The sequence below is a fragment of the Nicotiana tabacum genome, chromosome 17 (assembly GCF_000715075.1).
Source record: "Nicotiana tabacum cultivar K326 chromosome 17, ASM71507v2, whole genome shotgun sequence".
Taxonomy (NCBI): Eukaryota; Viridiplantae; Streptophyta; class Magnoliopsida; order Solanales; family Solanaceae; genus Nicotiana; species Nicotiana tabacum.
In genome coordinates, this window is record NC_134096.1 from 6,919,170 (window position 1) to 6,940,699 (window position 21,530).

At 39.1% G+C, this 21,530-nt stretch overlaps 2 protein-coding genes across 4 annotated transcripts; one reads left to right on the forward strand and one right to left on the reverse strand.

The window, feature by feature from the left end:
* The first annotated feature begins 332 nt into the window (after window positions 1-332).
* On the forward strand, window positions 333-4,651 carry LOC107812744 (protein FLUORESCENT IN BLUE LIGHT, chloroplastic). Of its 2 annotated transcripts, none has more exons than XM_016637909.2 (4): window positions 333-700; window positions 1,611-1,779; window positions 2,908-3,228; window positions 4,034-4,651. In XM_016637909.2, the coding sequence occupies exons 1-4, from the start codon at window positions 494-496 to the stop codon at window positions 4,234-4,236; spliced, it is 900 nt and encodes a 299-aa protein (XP_016493395.1). In that variant the 5' UTR covers window positions 333-493; the 3' UTR covers window positions 4,237-4,651. The 2 variants fall into 2 exon arrangements, with proteins under 2 accessions (XP_016493395.1, XP_016493396.1); XM_016637910.2 differs by having other exon boundaries at window positions 354-700; window positions 1,623-1,779.
* Window positions 4,652-5,297: 646 nt separating this feature from the next.
* On the reverse strand, window positions 5,298-8,765 carry LOC107812742 (uncharacterized). 2 transcript variants are annotated; one of them, XM_016637904.2, is made up of 5 exons: window positions 8,256-8,765; window positions 6,971-7,783; window positions 6,422-6,691; window positions 6,225-6,335; window positions 5,298-6,136 (listed from the first exon to the last, which is right to left on the reverse strand). In XM_016637904.2, the coding sequence occupies exons 1-5, from the start codon at window positions 8,547-8,549 to the stop codon at window positions 5,669-5,671; spliced, it is 1,956 nt and encodes a 651-aa protein (XP_016493390.2). In that variant the 5' UTR covers window positions 8,550-8,765; the 3' UTR covers window positions 5,298-5,668. The 2 variants fall into 2 exon arrangements, with proteins under 2 accessions (XP_016493390.2, XP_016493389.2); XM_016637903.2 differs by having other exon boundaries at window positions 6,213-6,335.
* Window positions 8,766-21,530: the final 12,765 nt, after the last annotated feature.

Consider the following 21,530-nt stretch of genomic DNA (forward strand, 5'->3'; position numbering starts at 1 on the left):
ATATCACATTGTTTGAAAAAATATTTTAAGCTATTTTTCAGGTGAAATATAGTTTAAAAAATATTTTTTAAACCAGTCACATCAAATAGCAAATTTTAAGTTATTTTATTATTGGTAGTTAATCATCCTTAATTAAAAATACGGAGTTGAAGTTTTGAGAATGAAAAAATATTCGGATAAGGAGTGTTTCTTTCTTTATTTAGCTTAGACAGTGTAAATTAGAACTTCAATACAAATATCAAACTCCGAATAAGTACAAAAGACAGCCCGGTACACTCGAAAGATTCGGGGAAGATATGAAGTATAAAATGTTATTTCTACGGCTAAAAACCCCCCCTGACACGACAGTAACTTTAGTGATTACAAGGGTTCCATCCTACATCCTTATTCTGGACAAAAGTAAATAATAGTAAAGTAATAAAATACTGTACAATGTTATCTTGAAATTTTCAGGAGAAAAATCATCCAAACAGAAGCAAATTGTAAAGAAAAAATGGCAATGATGATGAAGCAAGGGCTTCTAGTAGGGAGTCCTTGCCTTCGTTCTCTCTCACATTCCTTCTTTTTCTCACCCAAAAATCCCCCTCTCAAACACAATATTTTTCAGCTCAGTAACAAATGGAGAGAAGAAGCTCTGTTAAAGAAGCTTATCCAGAAAATACCCAAGAAAGCTTCTGAATGCATTGGAATTGATTTCAAGGTAACTGAATTCGTGGCTTTTGGGTTTTGCTTATGAGTTATGAGTTTTAGTTGTATGCACTTATGGACAATCAAGTTATTTATTAGGTAATTACAGGTGAATGTCTTGACAACCATTAACTGATAATTTGGTAAAAGTTGTAAGTAACTTGTTATCAGAGGTTAAAACTCGTAGAAATGAAACCAGGTAGCCACTCTAAAAGGCTGCTATTTAGAATTTAGCGCGTGCTTCCTGAATTTCAGTTTGTCTGTTAAACTGAGTTGTCATGGGGTCAAGATTTTTAGTTTAAAGTTTCAGGATAAAATAAGTATTGACTAATCTCTAAATAGCATCCCGAGAGTGACTATCTGTGCACTTGCCCCTTAAAATTCAGTATTAGTGTAAAAATATCTTACGCTATCTGTGTGTACAGCTTAAATCCTTTGTTTATTTCTAGTTTATGCTTACCGTGTCAGCTGCAAAATTGTTGCTTTATTGTTGTAATTTCGTTGGAGAGCAAAACTGTTCTTTGATGTCTCTTTCGACGATAAGAGCTGCTGTCATTTCCGTCCTATTTAAGTTATATACATTGGCAATGTAAAAAAAATTTACACTGTCAATCCAGTAAAACTTGTTATAATGTCCGTGCATACAACTTAAACTCTTAGATTATTAAGAGTTTAACTTTATATATTGAGATGTAATAGAATTTTTACGCTATCATATCACCTAAACAATAAATACATGTAACAATCCATAATAAGTGGACTCAATAAATTTATTTTCTGGAAGTGTTTCTGAATAATATTAACGTCTGCTCCAACTTTATTCAGTCTGTTAATTCTCAATCCGGTAAATATAAAATAGTATTACTTGTTGATCACAATTCCTGGCTCCTCTTCATGTTGAATTTCAATTATACATATGACAGGAAATCGTGCAGTTTAGGCAGCCAGCAGCAACAGTAATTGTGGCTAATGCATTGATGCTGACTTCACCCTTAGAAGCATTGGCTGAAACATGTGAAGCTGAAAATTCTCTCTTCAATATGAATATGCCCTTACTGCTGCTTGTTGCGCTTATTGGTGCCACTGTTGGAGGTAAGGTACTTAAAAACTATGTTGCACAGACTCTCCAAAAATGTCGTTGGCCGCGTGTTGGATCCCCCAAAAGTAGTGTATTTTTGGAGGATCTGACACAATACGGCATCATTTTGGAGAGTCCGCATAACATAGCTTAAAATGAGTATTACCCATCAGCACATCATTTCTTCCTGAGTTGCGAGGCTTACAACTTTGAAAAGATGAAAATTATTGCGAATAGCCGTAACTCTTAAATTCATACATCTCAGTGAATGTAAAGTTTGAACATAAACTTTACGATCGTGCATGAGTACATGTTGCATATGATACTCTGTTTGAGAAGGCACTCGAAAGATTACATGGGTATTCGAAATTCAATCTTAAGAAGTTAAAAGCTTTTCATATCAAACATGATAAATTTCGAAATCTGTTTAGAACCCTGGAGTTCACCATTCAGTCATCACTATTCTCAGTCAAATGATGTTATTGAGAAAGGAAGGATCTCTACTTTTAGCGTTACAACAACAACTATGCTTCAGTTCCAAACAAGTTGGGGTCGGCTATATGAATACTTACTGACCATGTTTTTCCATCTAAACTCATCTCAGGCCAATATTATACAATCTACACTTTTAGTGTTGTCATTTCAGAATTTGTTCTGATGGAGACCCGAGAAATTTGCTAGAGTTTTAAGTATTATCTAAGGGATCCACTCTTTTATAGTTGCACTCACAGACAAAGTGCTGTGTAAGTTTGAAGATTAGGTCCTGTATGCTAGTAAATAGGTTCTTAGTTATTCTCAAGAAAGTTATGCAACACTCTTCCCATTCTTTGTGTTTAATCGAACGACTAGGTCAGAGCTGCAGCTTCTATTGCGGAAACTAAGCCTTAATATTTGCCTTTTCCCTATGACGAAAGAGTTCTCAGAGTATCTTCTATGACGATTTATCGTATACAATTAATACTGTTTTGTCGATGTTTTTTCTCCGTCATTCAGTTTTTAAATTTTTTATACATCTAGCGTATGCTTACATCCTGTCTTAGCCGGAGCATGGTATTCCTTGTTCCTATTTTGTGATTCCCTGGTTTCAGATTTTTGTTAGTTGAGTACGTATTCTACACGTTTTGTACATTTGTATTTTTCAGGACTACTTGCACGTCAGCGAAAAAGGGAATTGCAGCGGTTGAATGAACAGCTCCGCCAGATCAATGCTGCTCTAAGAAGGCAAGTCAAAATTGAGTCGTATGCACCTAACTTAAGTTACGCTCCTGTTGGTGGCAGGGTTGCAGAAAGTGAAGTAATTGTTGATCCAAGAAAACAAGAATTAATATCTCGCTTGAAAAATGGGAAGAAATTTCTTAGAAACCAAGCACCAGAAAAGGCGCAATTGGAGTTTAAAACTGCTCTTGACCTTGCACAGAATTTAAAAGAACCTTTAAAGGAAAAGAAAGCAGCGCGGGGCTTAGGTACATCCATCTTCTTGTTCTGTTTAAACCTTCTATTTCTTTATTGCACTTAAAGCCAGGTTGTGTGTGTGTCGCCTCGCCTAAGTGACACTTTGTTGTAGGCGCTAGGGTGCTATGGCATGCACCTCATTATCCATGGTCTCCGTTTTCAAGAAAACAGTGCTAGACAATAATTATATCGGTAAACTGTTACATTATTGTCAAAAATGAACTTTCTTTTGATAATCAAGAAATCCCCGAGGGACAGTAGCGCACATATTGAAACTCTGTACCCAACCCTCTATCCTTCTCCACTTCAATACCAAGCTTTTGTATGAGCCAGGGTCCAAACGCGTGACGTGCGCGTAACCCACAAATCACAAGTTGCGCTGTTACTACGTTACAAATGAACTTTTGTTGGTTAGGAATAGAAATCAAATCTTTTAGGATAAGAAAACTTGCTTTAAAAAAACATAAAACTAATCATTACTCAATGAGAAAATTAAAATGGTTTTTAAACTTGATTTATGCCGTTTGGGAATGAGGTGTAGTAGTTGTTAATGTCACTTTTACTTCATACATTCCACTTAATGATAGTTATTGCTTGCACGTAAAGCCCGACAGACTTTGGTGCTTTTCTGCGCTTTTCACTTTTGACTACTTTGAACCTCACTTCTAATAAGTTGGATTAGACTCCAGTAACTCTTGTTCCTTATGGTAGAGAGGGAGAATTTTACACATACAAACATGACCATATACACAATGCTGCTCATTCTCTCCTTTATTGCGATGTACGAGTGTCAAAGTTTTATGTTGGATTTTCCAGGGGCATCTTTACAACGGCAGGGCAAGTACCGGGAAGCTATTAAGTGCCACTCTATGGTTCTTGAAATATCGGCAAGACATGGAGAGGAGTCGGGGAACACAGAAGCTTATGGAGCAATAGCTGATTGTTATACTGAGCTTGGGGATTTGGAACAAGCTGCAAAATACTATGACAATTATATTGCAAGGTTAGAGACTGATTGAGCTGCTAATGGGAGGATCTATGATCGAGAACTCTGTCTGGAGCCGACCCTTTGGGTCAATTACAGCCTCCAAAACTTGGGGATGATGGGGTCGCCCCTCTATCCTTCTCCACATAAATACCAGAGTTAGTTTGCTTGGCGCTGGGCTCGAACCTATTATGGATATTTGTTTATTTTCATGCATTCAAAGTAGAATGCTTAGAGCCTGAGACAGTGAGACCACCACTATTTCTCTGGAAATCCTTTTTGTATGAGAATACTTTATTGACTAGTTCCTTCCATTTTTTCTTTTACATACTCTTTTCCAATGTATCTATCTGGAAAAAACTTATCTCTCATCTTGTATTTACGCCAAACTACATTAGTTTACCATGCTTAGTGGAAAAATAAAGTGAGAATATGAATTTCATTTCATGTATTTATTCGCTTGGTATGAATTTCAGGTGCTGGTAAGTTTTTCCCTAGCTAGTAGTATCTATGGTGTTTGTTCACCAGATGCTTTCAGTGCAATTGGTGTTTAGAATTTCTGCAGGTGAATTTACATTAAATTTGGATTTGGGTTATTGACATTCAAATTAGCTCTATTAACTAATGGAGGTAACATCAAAGTTGTTCGGTAAATGAGCTGACCGGAGGTAGCAGGTACCCGGTGGATTTTAGTTGAGGTGTTGCAAGCTGCTGTGCTCAGGGAAAAAAGAGAAAAACTAATGGATTAACAGTAATTTACAGAGTTGTGAGGAGAGAATTAAATCTAAAAAGTTTCCAGTGATCCTTGTGTCACACATAGCCATCATTTCTCTCTCAATTCTTCAACGTTAAAGATTGTTTTAAGTTCTGAAATATGATAATAGAATAAAGTAATCAAAGTTCAGAAGCATCCGTCCACCTTTAGAAACTAGAAAATGCAGATATCCAATCCTTCCCTCTTTGTTTTTTTTTTTGTTATAATTTTTGTTGAAATATGAAGGCACATATGAGGGGGAAAATATAAAAGAAAACAAAGATTTCTCAATTGCAATGTATAAGAAGCAACATTACAAGGCTTAAAGTATGCAGAGAAAATAAAAACTACAATCTAAACTGCACTTTATTCACAAATGAATTTAGTCTCTTGTTTCTAAACCTTAAAATTGGCAGAATCATTGTCGGGAAGGGAAATGTTAGCTCTGCTATTATGCCAAAATCAAGAACACGGGTTCACTAACATAATACACTTCTCCGACCTTTTCTTCCTACGATAAAGCAAAGAAGGTTCTTAACAGCGTCAACAGCAATAAAGGATGCATAAATTAAAAGGAAAACGCAGAATTTTGGGAAGATGTTGTTTGAGCTTAACACGAAATGCTATTTGCTCGATGTAAAACTGCTAAACTGAACCGGTCTCATTCCTCCCTCTCAATGCTTCATAGGTAGCAAACACTGAAACAGTCATCTTACTTGCTTTCTTTCTTCATCCCTTCGTCAACCCACTTATCAAACTCAGACAACAAACTATAATCAACATTATCAACAATTTTGCTCCCTAAAGGGTGCTCTCCTTTTAAAACGGACTTCTCGGAAGAACCCTCAACACCAGTGTCGCCTTGGTTCACATATGGTGACTCAAGAATTGGTGTCGGATGACTTTGTTCCGGTGTAATGTGGTCTGAAACCTCACATGTATCTGGAAGAATCGGAGACGCAGATACGTCCATCCTTTCACCCTCCTCCACAGGATCTCTAACTGTCTCCCGGCCCTCAGCATCGCCCAAAGCTACTTCATTCCCTTTCTCACTATTGTCCTTGTCGCCCATAGAGTCCTTGCCATGCTCTTGACCTTCACAACCATTGTCTTCACTATTACTAAAGTCACTAGAATCGCTTTCGCCATGTCTGTCATGGTGGCCATTTTCTCCATCAAGCTGTTCAAAAATGAAAAACATCATTATTTTCAGGTATATACTGAAATAGCACACACAAATTCAAAGGAACCCCTACTTTGTGCATCACCTCGGAAGCAATCTTTTCTCTTTGTTTCTTCGACAGAGACTTGATGGCTTTAAAAGCATCTGCAAAGGATGCTACCATGCAGTCCTTGAGCGATGCAACCTCCTTGTTGAGCTAGTGAAAGGGGAAAAAAACAAAGTTAAAAAACTGTTGTGTATAAAAATTCAAATGTTAAACTAAAATAGCTCAAGTGGTCGCACCATCTGAATCTCACTCTTCAACTCCGACTGTCCATCACTCAGTCTTTTTAACTCGATGCTCCAGTCATCATTGTTCAAGGGATGATCAGGTTTGGTTTTAGGCTGCTTCCTACTTGTTTGAGGCGGCGAACCGCTAAAGTCATCATCACTAAGATGAACTTCAGCACCATCTCCAGATGCCACCTCATTATCCCTTTCATTTTCAAATGATTCAGGCAAATTCAGTGTTGTTTGCTCAAATTCTGTTGGAGAAATATTCCTCAGCATAAACTACATAAAAAAACATTAGCATGAAAAGAGATTAAACGTACGTTGATTCATAACTAATAATGTGTAATAAACAATAATTACACCACAGATATACCATTCTGAGATGGTATAGTAATGGTTTTACATGTATAGCAAAATGTTACAATATAATATACTAGAATAATACCATTAATATACACTTTTAAAGTGCAAAATATATCCTACATTTGTGTGTGTGTTAATGGAATATCAAGTGTATATGTTAACACAGTATAAAAAAAATGACTGCTTCCCAATTACCTGATCCCGCCTCTGCATGAAAATCCCATTCGACAACTTCTTGAGGTTTGGCTGCTTTGTAACTTTCCAACTAAGTATGCGGGGCACTTTGTCATCAACCCGGAAAGCAATCTTCTTATTAACATAAGGGCAGCACTCGTAAAACCAACATTGGAATGCCAATGGTAATCCACGAAGCCTGTACATCGAGGGCTTCCCAAGCAACCTACCCTTAATAGACTTCAGTGTGGCTTTAAAGACAACTTTTCCCCAAGGGTACGTTTGATATGCACCGCTCTCAACGAGCCCAAAGTCATCCCTCGTGATATAATTACGATTCAGAGTGGAGAGCAAGAATGTGTGTATGAAATATAGGACAGCAATGTTGACTGCATCCTCATCGGATTTCCATCTCTTATTAAGGAAGCAGTCAATTAAGGATTGCTTAGGTACCCTGGTAAGTTCAGAAAAGTACGTATCAAACAACCGATTCGTTCCGTCGAAATCAAGGCACATATCAGCATCACCCGTACACTTTAACCCGGTGATAATCCCAAACTCAACAAGCCCAAAACGCAGCCTGACATCATTCACTGAAATCCACACCTCATCCCCTCTCTCGTGAACCACCTCCCTCAGCAATAGCGAGTGTATCAATTGAGGCTGAACCAATACATCGGGCAAATCAAGAAAATGCCCGAAGCATGTTTCTCTGAACATCTGAATCTGCCTATCATCCAACTTCGCATTCAACAATTTAACAACATCAACATTAGTGTGTGTCCCAATTCTTGCTGTGAAATGCTTTCTCGGTTGAACATAAAAATCCCAAATCTACATAACAATGATACAACTATACTGTTAATACACCAGAAGGTTGTCAAATATATTATACAATCAAAAAGTACATATATACCGTTTGTACATCATCTACTATACACACACACACACACATCATATACACTGTAATACACATAACATAACATATATATACACAGTATACTAAACATATACACCATATACTATGTATATGCACAGACATAGAGCTATATACACATAATATACATTATATATTACTGTCTCCGTCCCAATTCATGAGACATTTTTTCCTTTTTAGAGTGTCCCACAAAGAATGAAGTCTTTTTATATTTAGAAATAATTTAACTTTAAACTTTCTCATTCTACCTTTAATGACATAATTAACTTATAGTTTGTACATGTCTCTAACTCCATGTCCAGTCAAACAAATCACATAACAATGGAGCAGAAAGAGTAATAAAAAAACGAAAGAAAAACTGGAAAGTACCTTCAAATCCGAGCTGGAACTCTTCCCCTTGTGTCCATAATCCAGCTTTCTCCTTTTGGGACTTTTATCAAACACATAGTCTTCATCATCATCAGAGTCAACTTGTACATATTTTCCCTTCTTTTTTCTCCTGACATTACTACCCTTTCGACGCTTCCTTTTTCCAGAATTTTTCACACCATCTTTTTCATGTACTTTGGGTCTTTTTCCTGATTGAAAATTGATGGATTTTAGCTCCACTAGAATAGCAGCCGCTTGAGATCGGGTTCTTCTTCTCTCACTGATAATTTCCATTTTGTACTCTTTCAGATGATGGAAAACTCATAAATTCTTCAGTAGTAATAGCTCTAGGATCGAATTATAACCCTAATTCACTGAAATGACTTATATTTCTTTTTCAATTTTCTAAAAAAAAATTATATTGCAATAGAGAATAAATTAGGTTTTTTTTCTGGAAAAAATTTGGGTATTCTAAGCTCGGGTTTCGGAGATGACGTTTTGCACAGTAATGAGAATCTAGTGAAATTAGAAGAGAGAGAAAAGTTACTCCCGAAAGTTTACACCAAATCATATGTAATTTACTAATTTAGAACGGTTAAGTGAATGCATATTTGTTACTTTCCCGTCTCAAATTATCTGTTATATATTCTTTTTAGGAAAAAAGGTCATTATTATTGTTACGCGGCGCCTTCCTGAAGTTCCTTGGAAGGGCGACGTAAGGCTAAGCAACCGATGTCAGTACGGTTGCTGTCCGCCAACTGAGGTCCCCTCCGTACGCTAAACTAGATTGTCAGTGCCGTACGGGAAAACCAATGTCATGAGCAATTGAAAGAGAGCAGAAAAGAGAATTGAGAATGAAAGAAAGCTTGATTGCATTGAATGAAAGCTATTACAGAAAACAAGACGGTGTCGGGGGGAGAGACACCAGTACAGAGAATTGTTTGCTTGCTTGAAAGTTTTGATTGCTTGGTCCCCCTTAATAATGCTTAAAAAAAATAAACCAAAGTTACATGACTAGACCTATGAAAGCTGGAAAATCACACTTAAAGAAAATGCAGCAAAACTACTCTATATTTACAATGAAAAGGACTTAGTCTTCTACAAAGCAGCAACAAGTCCATTGGCAGCAACTTTGTCTTTAGCATCAGGGTCTGCGCGCGCGGCATTGTCTGCGCGCGCGGCGCTGTTGGCTTCTGCCTGTGGCTGGGCACTGGCGATGGCTATCGGTGGGGCGACAGAGGCACATGCGCGCTTGTCACTTGGAGCTGCCGAGACCACGGGGCCGACCGTGGCGACGGGCGTTGGGAGGCTGGCCAGGACGCCACGGGGCGCGTCCAAGGGGTCATGGGGCATGGTTGGAAAGCCGCCCATGACATTCTCCCCCACCTGAGTTGGCGACGTCCTCGGCGCCTTCCTTGCAAGGTAATCATCAATCAGGCTCTTGTAGGCTTTGAGGTTTGTTCCCCTCTCCCAAGTATTCTCCTCTGCATCACATCCCTGCCATTTTACCAGGAACTCCTGGTGATCTTTTCTTGAGGCGTGAATCACTCGATCATCAAGAATAGCTTCAGCACGCCTTTTGCCGGTTGAATTGGGGCCTCGAATACTTGGTATTGTGAGTTGGCTTCTTGAAGGATCCTCCATATCTTCCCGAAAAGGTTTCAGGAGACTGACATGGAAAACAGGATGGATTTTCCACCAAGCTGGGGTATCCACCCGGTATGCAACTTTCCCAATGCGCCTTTCAATGGACAAGGGTTCAATATATTTTTGCAATAGGCGAGGGTCATGGACCCCTGCAAACAAGTACCGCTTTGGAATTTTGACCATTACTTTGTCTCCTACCTGATATTCCACAAAGCGGCGATTCTGATCCGCATGCCTCTTCATCCGCTTTTGGGCTTTGACAAGATAGCTCCGCACTATCTCCAAATTTTGCTTCCATTCTTTAGAGAAGCTAGCAGCCCGAGGAGATTTTGACATGTTTGGTGCATTCACTGTGTGTGGGAGTAGCGGTTGCTGTCCGGTAACAATCTCAAAAGCGTTTTTGTTGGTACTTGAGCTCTTGTGTGAATTGAAACACAGTTGAGCAGCATCCATAAGCTTCACCCAATTCTTCTGAGATCCAGTCACAAAGTGCCGGAGATATTCCTCTAGCATGCCATTGAATCGCTCTGTCTGGCCATCAGATTGCGGATGAAAACTTGAGCTGTGACTCAATTTTGACCTGAGGCACTTAAAGAGTTGGGTCCAAAAATTGCTAGTGAAGCGTGAATCGCGATCACTAACAATGTCTTTAGGTAAGCCCCAATATTTGACGACATGAGAGAAGAATAGTCGAGCTGTATCTTCTGCTGATATATATTGTGGGGCTGCTATAAAGGTAGCATACTTGGAAAACCGATCCACCACAACCAAGATAGTTGTGAGATCTCCGACCTTGGGCAATCTGGTGATGAAATCCAGGGAAACGCTTTCCCAAGGTCTTTTTGGTACAGCTAGTGGTTCCAAGAGCCCTGCCTGCGTCAAGCGGTCTGACTTATCTTTCTGGCATACTAGACAAGTCTTCACATATTAAGCGACGTCATCGACCATTTGAGGCCAATAATATGCACGGCGAAGTAATGCCATGGTGCGTTCCTCGCCGGGATGACCGGCCCACAAAGTATCATGGCATTCTGCAAGAAGAGTCCGTCGCAGATCTCCTCATTTAGGGACATAAAGTCGGTTCCCTTTCACCTTCAGGAACCCATCTTCGGTGTAGAACTGGCGAGTCTTGCCCTGTCCTACCAAATCAACCAAATACTGTGCAGCAGGATCCTTGATGAGTAGATCCTGTATCTGGTCTTTGATGGTGGTGGTTACTTCGCTTCCCTTTAGGGCGGCGAGTACACATATCGATGCTAGATCGGATCTCCGACTGAGTGCATCAGCAACATGATTGGTCTTTCCACTTCGGTACTCCAGGTTGAAGTGAAATTCTGCTAGGAGTTCCTGCCACCTAGCCTGTCGTCCATTCAACTTTGGCTGGGTCATGAAATGGCTAACGGCTGTGTTGTCTGTCTTGACCACGAATGGGGTTCCCAGTAGATAATGCCTCCAAAGGCGTAAGCAATGAACGACAGCCAATAATTCTTTCTCATGGGCGGCATAGCGCCGCTCTGCATCCTTCAGTTTCTGGCTCTTGTACGCTACGGGATGCCCTTCTTGTAGCAATACTCCACCAAGTGCATAGTTGGAGGCATCCGTTTCCACTTCGAATGGCTTGGCCAAGTCAGGGAGGGCCAAGACTGGGCTACTAGACATAGCCATCTTCAATGCGTCGAAGGCCTCTGCCCTCTTGGGGCCCCAATCCCACGGGGTGGCCTTCTTGAGAAGTTCTGTCAGCGGCACTGCAATGAGAGAGTAACCTTTCACAAACCGCCGATAGAAATTGCATAGGCCAAGGAACGACCTCAAGGCATGTATATCCTTAGGAGGCGGCCATTCTGTAATGGCATGAATCTTCTGCTGGTCCATCTTGATCCTTCCTTCCTCGATGACATGTCCGAGGAAGTCAATTTGTTTCTGAGCAAAGGAGCACTTGGATAGCTTCGCATATAATTCGTGCTCCCGCAATCGGGCTAGGACCTTCCGCAAATGTTCCAGATGTTCTTCTAGTGTCTGGCTATATACCACAATGTCATCCAAATAAACCACGACAAATTCATCAATGTATTCCCGAAAGACTTGGTTCATCAGGGTGCAAAATGTGGCTGGCGCGTTAGTCAAGCCAAAGGGCATCACCAGGAAGTCGTACGACCCATATCTTGTCACACAGGTCGTCTTGTGCTCATCGCCATCTGCAATCCGAACTTGCCAATAACCTGTCCTCAGGTCTATCTTGGTGAATATCGTCGCACCACCCAGTCTATCAAACAAGTCTGCCATTAGCGGAATAGGGTACTTGTTTTTCACGGTGATTTTGTTTAGAGCCCGGTAATCCACGCAGAGTCGTAGACTACCATCATGTTTCTTTTGGAATAGCACAGGGGACCCGTATGGGGACTTGGAGGGCACAATGATCCCTGTGTCTAGCATTTCCGTCAATTGTCTCCGAAGCTCGGTGAGTTCGGGTTGTGACATTCTGTATGGCGCCCGGGCAGGTGGCTTCACACCCGGCACCAACTCAATCTCATGGTCCACAGTTCGCCTAGGCGGGAGGCGCTTTGGCATGTCTTGTGGCATGATGCCTTCAAATTCCAGAAGCAACTCCTTCACGGGTGCAGGAATGGGACCCGAGGAGCGTTCTATATCTTCCATGCAGAGGGTAGCCAGGAACGTGGGTTCATGTCTCTTTACCCCCTTCTTCAACTGCAAGGCCGAGATGTTCTCGGCTGCCATCTTCATGGGAATGCACGGAATAATGCAGGGCTTGGCCCCATTTGCTCCCATCATCAGCAGCATGTCCGCATATGGTGCGAGCATGGTGTTGGTCTGTCTCAGGAATTCCAACCCCACTATTAGCTCAAAGTCATCTATGATCACTACGCGCAGGTTGAACTTTCCTTCATAAGGGCCAAGCTTCACTGGTACTTCTTTGGCTATTCCACCCACTGGTTGAGGTGGTGAGTTGATAGCCTTTACACGACCTTTGCCCTTTCCTACAACTAGTCCAAGACGCTCCACCTGAGTAGAGGCTAAGTAGTTGTGAGTGGCACCCGTGTCTATCATTGCTCGAATGGGATTGCCATTTACCTTCATGTCAACGAACATTAAGGTCCTCTCTTGATGAGGAGGAGTCCTCAAATTCGCCTTCTTATTTCCTTTCCTGGCAATTGGACAGGGGTCCTTCTTCTTGCGGATACCGGCACTGGTTCCCGCTAAGGGCTCAGAAATGGAGCCAACAATTGCATTGAATGCACCTACTGGCTCAGTCTGGTCCGCATCATCGTCGTCGTCATCCGTCCCATCCTCAAAAGATTGATGGGCGTTCATCTGTGCCTGTAGACATTCATTATTCCAATGTGGTCCGCCGCAGTGACGACATCCTGAGGGGGGCTTCCTCCCCCGATCATTGTTGTTAGATGCAGCACTAGTACTGCCGGAAGAGGGAGCCTTGTGTTTGGGTGCACTCCGATCTCCTCCACTTCTGCTAGGGCCACCAGTGTTTGGTTGGCCCCCTTTGTATCCTCCCCGGACAGGCTGTTGAGGCCTATCCTTCCGGGCTTCCACTTGGTAATCCCCAAGGCACTCTGCTGCTTGGATTGCCTTAGGCAAAGTGTCTACCCTTTGTCTCTGCAACTCCATCCGTGCATAAGGTTTCAACCCTTCCAGGAAGGTGAAGAGTTTGTCTTTGTCCCCCATGTCACGGATGTTCAGCATGAGCGCGGAGAATTCCCGCACGTAATCTCGCACTGACTTGGTCTAGCGAAGCTCCCGCAACTTTCTCCTGGCATTGTACTCAACATTTTCGGGGAAGAACTGTAGGCGTATGGCTGCCTTCAGTTCCGCCCATGTCTCGAGGGCATCTTCGCCAGCCTTGATGGCTTCATACTTTACCCGCCACCAGAGTTTGGCATCACCCTGAAGATACATGGCAGCAGTTGCTACCTTCTTAGCTTCTTCTAGGCCTCACACGGCATCGAAGTATTGCTCAATGTCGAAAATGAAATTTTCCACTTCTTTGGCATTCCGAGCTCCACTATATGGCTTTGGCTCAGGAATCTTTAGCTTTTGTGCCATAGGGGCGAGGTTCACACCACCCCCAAACTGGTTTCCGCCTCCTCGAAGTAGGCCTTGTAAAGCAGCATTGACAACATTGAGCTGGCCTGTCAAGTTGTCTATGGTTTGTTGCATGGCAGTCACCCTGTCTGCCTCTTGTTCCCTGTTGGCTAAATCCTCGGCACGCTCCTGCTGGAGGACCTCAAATTTACCAAAAATTTCAGCTGCCTCTGTGGCTGCTGTTTGTCGGTCTCCTTCAGAGTCGCGACTGATGTTTTCTATGTCAACTTCGGCCTGGATGAATCTGCGGTCCAGGTCGTCCAACCTTTGCACTAGGCTGGTCTTTAGATCGGCCACCGTTTCCACGATGGGCCGCAATGAGTCAACTGTTCCCTCAAGGGTCGCTATGCGATCCCCGTAATTCACCATGGTCAGAAATGGTGGTAATTGTAACGTAATCCCTCGTCCGATATCGAGCCTAGGCTCTGATACCAACTGTTACGCGGCGCCTTCCTGAAGTTCCTTGGAAGGGCGACGTAAGGCTAAGCAACCGATGTCAGTACGGTTGCTGTCCGCCAACTGAGGTCCCCTCCGTACGCTAGACTAGATTATCAGTGCCGTACGGGAAAACCAATGTCATGAGCAATTGAAAGAGAGCAGAAAAGAGAATTGAGAATGAAAGAAAGCTTGATTGCATTGAATGAAAGCTATTACAGAAAACAAGACGGTGTCGGGGGGAGAGACACCAGTACAGAGAATTGTTTGCTTGCTTGAAAGTTTTGATTGCTTGGTCCCCCTTAATAATGCTTAAAAAAAATAAACCAAAGTTACATGACTAGACCTATGAAAGCTGGAAAATCACACTTAAAGAAAATGCAGCAAAACTACTCTATATTTACAATGAAAAGGACTTAGTCTTCTACAAAGCAGCAACAAGTCCATTGGCAGCAACTTTGCCTTTAGCATCAGGGTCGGCGCGCGCGGCATTGTCTGCGCGCGCGGCGCTGTTGGCTTCTGCCTGTGGCTGGGCACTGGCGATGGCTATCGGTGGGGCGACAGAGGCACATGCGCGCTTGTCACTTGGAGCTGCCGAGACCACGGGGCCGACCGTGGCGACGGGCGTTGGGAGGCTGGCCAGGACGCCACGGGGCGCGTCCAAGGGGTCATGGGGCATGGTTGGAAAGCCGCCCATGACATTATTCATGTATTATTGTAAATTATATATATTTATTCTCCGTTTTACTTTAAGTCCAAAACTTATCCTCCGGTTAACAAACTTGAGGGAAATACCACTTAGCCTAACGGATGACCAATGTGACAACTGACCCACACCATTTTTTTTTATGGGTGACAGCTGCCAAGTCACTTAGTTACTCAATTAAAATAAAAATTAAAATATATGCCCCAACCCCACTTCCTTCGGGCTCCCTACTTCTTTTTCTTCGTCGAGTTCTTCATCTTTGCTTCAAATTTTTCAATCTAAATTAGGCCAAGTTTTTTACCAAACTCACTCAAGTTGCAACCATAACTTCTTGACATTAATATTCTTAACAGATTCCAGCTAACACTTTACTTAAACTTCAGCGAATTAGAATACCCATTTTATCTTCTTAAGCATTCTTACAAATTCTTCAATGGTGATTTTTTTTTCCAAATCTATAAACATCAGTGTTATTCTTCCCGTTTCAAGGTCCATTTTTTTTCCACTCGATTTCAGTAGGAAACAAGCAAGAATTTTAGATTCTTGTTGCTTAACTTCTATGTAAAATCCCAACCAAATGCTTCCCTATCTCCTAGTGAAATCCAGCAGTAAGTTTAGATCCATGAAATATGGTTTAATTTTACCACAAAATTTAGATCTTGGAGGTTAATACCAATTCACACACACTATGCAAGAAATTCACTCAATTCTTCACTCACACACACACAAACACACTGCACAATACGAATACACTGAATTCACCCCATAGCTGTTAGCTTTATACCTCAATCACCATCTTCTCCGTTGAAATACACCATTATGAGCACTTCCTTCCAATGAAAGAACATTTTCTCACTGAAAACACTTAATAAAAAATCTCTTCATTTACCCATTTTCACAAACACCATATCTCCACCAGTAAAAGCACCAACAGCTCCAATGACTCTGTGCTAGACTAACCGATTGAAAGACCTCCTTCTATCGTAAGCTATCAACACCCAATAAAGCAATAATGAGATATGGAGTACTAAACTTTATATTGTTTAATACATCTGAGTATTATCCCAGTCATATTAGATTCTGGTTTAATTTCGCTATCTGCCTTCCTACTCATGTTTTAATTTTTTTTTAATTGAGTAAATAAGTGACTCGGCAGCTGACATGGAAAAAATGGAATGGGTAAGCTACCATATTGGCCATCCGTTAAGGTTAGAGGCAAGTTTTTTGGACGTAAAGTGAAACGGAGGACAAGCGTGTACTATTTACAATAATATAAGGGTAATAATGGTCTCTCTTTTTTACACGCCCCTTAAAAAAATTAATTAGAAGGATTTTTTTATTATTTTATTTTTATTTATATCTTAAAATATAATCTATCTTTATTGATTTATTCTATTAAGAGAAAAAGGGGCCAAATATACCCATTTACTTTCAGATATTGTCTACGTTTAACCTTCGTTATACTATTCGGTCAAATTTATCTCTACCATCAGCAAATTTTTAAAAATTATCCCTCAATCTATCAGGTGACCCAAAATCTCCCAAATTATTATAATTAAGTCGCTTATTCTTCTTCTTGATCCGTTGTTTTCGAAATAATTGACATTTACATGCTTTCTTAATTAGAAAAGAAAAGGAGAAATAAATACTAAACTAATACAATAGTTAGTAAACAACGTATACTAAACGGAAGAATCTAAATTAGGTAGGTTGCCTAAATTCCAAAAGTATTTACAACATCCCAACTTTAATGGATTTGTTGCACCAAAGGTATGAAGACTTTTCGAGTATTAGTGATAGAAGTTGAAGTTCCTTGGAGACTTTCTATTATCGAATTTAACTTTTCTTTAATCAAATGCCTACACATTGTGCACTCTTAAATTAGTAGATCGAACTCTATACTAACCGAACAATAATAAAATCTATTCGAATATACATGTACATACATGATGATCAACTGCATATAATACACAATAAATAGACCCACTAAATTCTATGGTATGTATATGATTAAAAAATAAATAAAATTTTAAACCAATTTCAAACCCATTATCACAAAAAAATGAGTGAGTGCATTAGTAATTAAAAATATGAAAATTGGTCAAATATATATCTCTACTTTCAAATATTTTTTAATCCTATCCTCCGTTACACTATTTGACGGTTTGAGTCTCTACCGTTATACTATTACACAAATATATCCCTAATTTTAATAGAGTGTCAACTGTCACGTGACAGCTCAGGAACAAAAGGACCCGCCCTTGTTTTAATAGCCGGATCCAATTAAAACCCACCCTAATTTTTTTTCCCATGCATTACTCGACCCAATTCCCTCTATTTCGGGTTTTCTTCTTTTAAAAAAAATTCAAAAGAACATCTCTATACATATCCTTAACAACTTGGTTTCTAAATTTATCACGCAACAACAATAGATTGAAATCACTTCTTTAATTGATTTGCAGCTTCACGACTGAAACAACACCAAATCTCCAACAAATAAAGCCGATAAAAATTTCAGATTCAATAATTCAATACCCAAACGAGCTTCAATGGTGTTTTTAATTTTTGCTCTTCAAATTTAATAGAGATCTTCAATTTTAAGCTCTACAAATACTGCCCCTTCAGATTTGAATCTGTCAACTATCACTTCTTCAAAATCACAAAGTTAATTTTCATACCCATCTCTCATGTACCGGTGCTCCCAAAATCGTTTGATATACGGTTTCCTCACCAACTTTCCTTGAATCCCTAATCATTTAGATGGATTATCCACAATAATAATTGGATGAGAATTGGAACAACAACCAAAGCAACCTCTGTTCTGTTCAAATTCAGGTTTATTTGCATATTCAAAGCTTCGAAACTTGTTCTTTCATGGTGGGCTTCAATTTTTTCCCTATTTTGTTTTATCACCAACAACTTCTTTTGCTCAAATCAGATTTATGCCTCACGTCTCCCTTAAAAAACACTGTCACATATTTCTAATTAAAAGCAAATGGGTTTTCAAATATTTTTAACAATTATACCCGAAAATTATGAAGAATCGAATTATTATGCTTTCTGATCTTTCTTTCTTCTTTTTATGTCATCTTTCGAAAATCGTGATTGAAAAGAATGTGGAACCTCACAAACCTAATTTCTAACCATGAGATATTATTTCTCCATTTTGGTTGGAGGGGGAAATAAATTGAAGAAATTTCCTTTTCTTTGAAAAACAAGGAAAATAAAGATGTTTTAGAGCATGGAATTACTTCTTTTTTCTAATTGTTGAATCGATCAAGTGGTGAAATATGGAGCTTAATGGTAAAAGTTGGTATGGAGAAGATGAGAATGGCAGTATCAGGGCAATTTATCGTGAACTGTTGACTGGATTTGATGCACATGGGTCGGGTAATGGGCAAAAAATTAGGGGTGGGTTTTAATTGGATCCGGCTATTAAAACATGGGTGGGTCCTTGCCATATTGCACGTTAAAATTAGGGGTATATTTATGTGATAGTATAACAATAGGGACTCAAGTGGCCAAATAGTATAACAAAGGATATGATTAAACAATATTTAAAAGTAGAGGGATATATTTGACCCTTGTTCATTAAAAATATCCATGAAAAATTTGTATAGTCTAGTACCTTTAGCATTCACATCAATAATAATTTCTGAAAATAGTGGACCAAGAAAAACAACAAGTGATTTAAATAAAAGAAAATTGGGAGATTTAGATTACTTAATAGATCAAGAAGTAATTTTTAAAAATTTACTGATGGTAAGGGTAAATTTGGCTGGATAATATAACTGTATGAGTATACTTGGCCAGATAGTATAACGAAGGTTAAATGTAGACAATATCCAAAAGTAAAGGAATATATTTGACCCGTTTTTCTTATATTTATGTGTCATCTCTATCTTCAAGAACAATTACTACTAAGGGTAAAATGAGAAAAATCCGAAAGTAATTTTGCTTGAACCTCTAAAATGATAAATAATTTGAGACAACTATTTTTAGAAATCACGATAGATAATTTGAGAGTGAGTGAGTAACTACTACTCCTTGATTTAGTAATAACATTACTTATTACATATGTTATATATTTATTGGATTATTATTGTCGGTAGTGAAGCAAAAATTTTACTGGAAAATGTCAAATATAACAAACAAATAAAGAAAGTAAAGAGAGTCAACATATAACATATCCTTAAAAAATAAAACGACGCCCAACTCAACTGAAGAGACCTAGCCTGATACGAGGAGTGCTAATTTGATTCAGAGAGGCAAAGTTATCGCCCAAGCAATAAATAAGAAAACAAGTGTTAAGTTTTAGATTAGTGAATAAACCGAAAGGAAAGAAGAGACCTTTCTTGCTTAGCGTGGGCTTATCACTTTCTTTTTTCAGGTTGAGCTTGTTCAATTGAAGCTACTGCTTTGATGCCTTTCCTTGTTCAAGAGAGAGCGAGGATTTTTTTCAACTACTAGCCTTTTGATCTTAACATAAGGTGGCTCCACAACTGTTTGGTATAAACACACGGTATAAGTATAGGGTACCTCTTCATATTTACACTAACATAATGATTACTCTTTACTTTATACTCTACCACTAAATTATAGGTAATTAGTAATAGTTAATTAGTTTAGTGTACCGAATGTGAATAAATTTTAATTGATGTTTTCATTGGAAAAAAACATGATTAACATGTAAATATTTTTTTGCATTCTATGTTTCCATCAAAACTATTAAGTTACTTATCTCAAGGATGGGTCGGTCATGCTCATACGACGCCGACGTCAATGAGGAATAGAAGGGAAGTCTTGGCGTAACTAGTAAAGTTGTTGTCATATGACCAGGAGGTAACGGGTTCAAGCCGTGAAAATAACCTCTTGCAAAAATGTAGGGTAAGGTTGCGTACGATAAACCCATGTGGTCCAGCCCTTCCCTACATTCCGCGCGTAGTGGAAGCTTAGTGCATCTGGCTGCCCTAATCATGCATCTATCTCTATGGTGGAAATACATAATTGGTAGTTTGCTACCAAATAATGTGTTTTAAAATGCGTAGGCGTAAGGCGAGGCATTTTACATATGCCTCAGCGAGGCGTAAGCATCGAGGCACGGGGCGTAAACCCCATAGGTATTTAATTTTTAATATTTTATAAAATAATATAATGACAGTAAATATTTATAAACATGTAAAATTGCATAAAATTTTAAAAAAACTATAAATATGTGATATATATATATGTGCTCCATCCCCACAAAAAAAATCAAAACAATCTATTATACGCTACTTATAAGCACAAGTAATTTGAGTCTAAAAGAATAAAACTTTCTATATGGAGGAACAAAAAAGATGATTAACCTGCAATTTGAACTTTGAACTTGCTGCTATAAAGGAGAATGTAGTTCTCTTTGTATTTGTAAAAAAAAAAAAATATTCGTTGCTTTTGGAAGATATTAACAGACTAGCGGACAAGATAAAAAATTGGGAAAGACCATGAATTAGGGTTTCAATCAATAAAAAAGGTCTTGACTTTTAAATTTAATACTTTTGAGTTCCTTTTTAAACCTTTTGAGTAATTATCAAATTGACTTTTGAGAATATGGGTATTATATGAAGGACTTATTCAACAAATTTTGTTTTAATTTAAAAAAGTCTTTGAGGCTTACTTCTCACTAAAAATCGCGCCTCAAACGTCCGGACGTACGCCTCTTGAGACTTTCGCCCACACCATCGCCCCGGGGCGTTTTTGGTATGCCTCTCCCCGAAAACGCCTTTTAAAACAGTCCAAATATAATAACTAACGCTATTAATTACTCCATCTGTTTCAGTTTATGTGAACCTATTTGACTGGGCACAAAGTTTAAGAAAAAAAGAGAAGATTGTTAAATTTGTGGTGTAAAATGAGGCACATATATTTTATGTGGCTATAAATCATTGCACAAAAGTAAATTGTTTCCAAATATGGAAAGGGATTATTTTTTTTACACGGACTAAAAAGAAAATAGGTCCACATAAATTAAAAAAGAAGTAGTACTTTCTTAATGAGTGTCCCAAAACTTTAAAAAAAAATTGTAAAATGAACCAAAGGGAGTATAAAATAAAATTTTACTTTATATATGAGTTTTTCTAATTTATTACATAACATTAATAAGTTAGTATTATAATTTAAACTCATTTTTATTCTTCAAAATATCATACCAGCGCGTTAATTATAATGATTGTCTTTAACCCAACTTCCCCCACTTCTTTTTCTTCTCTTTTGTTCTTAAATTAATATCATTGTATAGTCGCTCTCGAAATAATAATTAAAAAGATAATTTTTGTATATATATACATTTTTATATGTCAAAAATTATATAAATTTTATATACTTTTACGGCT

Excerpts from the sequence above, each read along its gene's own strand:
- LOC107812744 (XM_016637909.2), top strand. The coding sequence starts at position 494 with ATGGCAATGATGATGAAGCAAGGGCTTCTAGTAGGGAGTCCTTGCCTT. Across the intron at positions 701-1,610 it reads GCATTGGAATTGATTTCAAG|GAAATCGTGCAGTTTAGGCA; the intron begins GTAACTGAATTC and ends TACATATGACAG. Across the intron at positions 1,780-2,907 it reads TATTGGTGCCACTGTTGGAG|GACTACTTGCACGTCAGCGA; the intron begins GTAAGGTACTTA and ends TGTATTTTTCAG.
- LOC107812742 (XM_016637903.2), bottom strand. The coding sequence starts at position 8,549 with ATGGAAATTATCAGTGAGAGAAGAAGAACCCGATCTCAAGCGGCTGCT. Across the intron at positions 7,784-8,255 it reads GTTCCAGCTCGGATTTGAAG|ATTTGGGATTTTTATGTTCA; the intron begins GTACTTTCCAGT and ends ATTGTTATGTAG. Across the intron at positions 6,137-6,212 it reads CTTCCGAGGTGATGCACAAA|CTTGATGGAGAAAATGGCCA; the intron begins GTAGGGGTTCCT and ends ATTTTTGAACAG.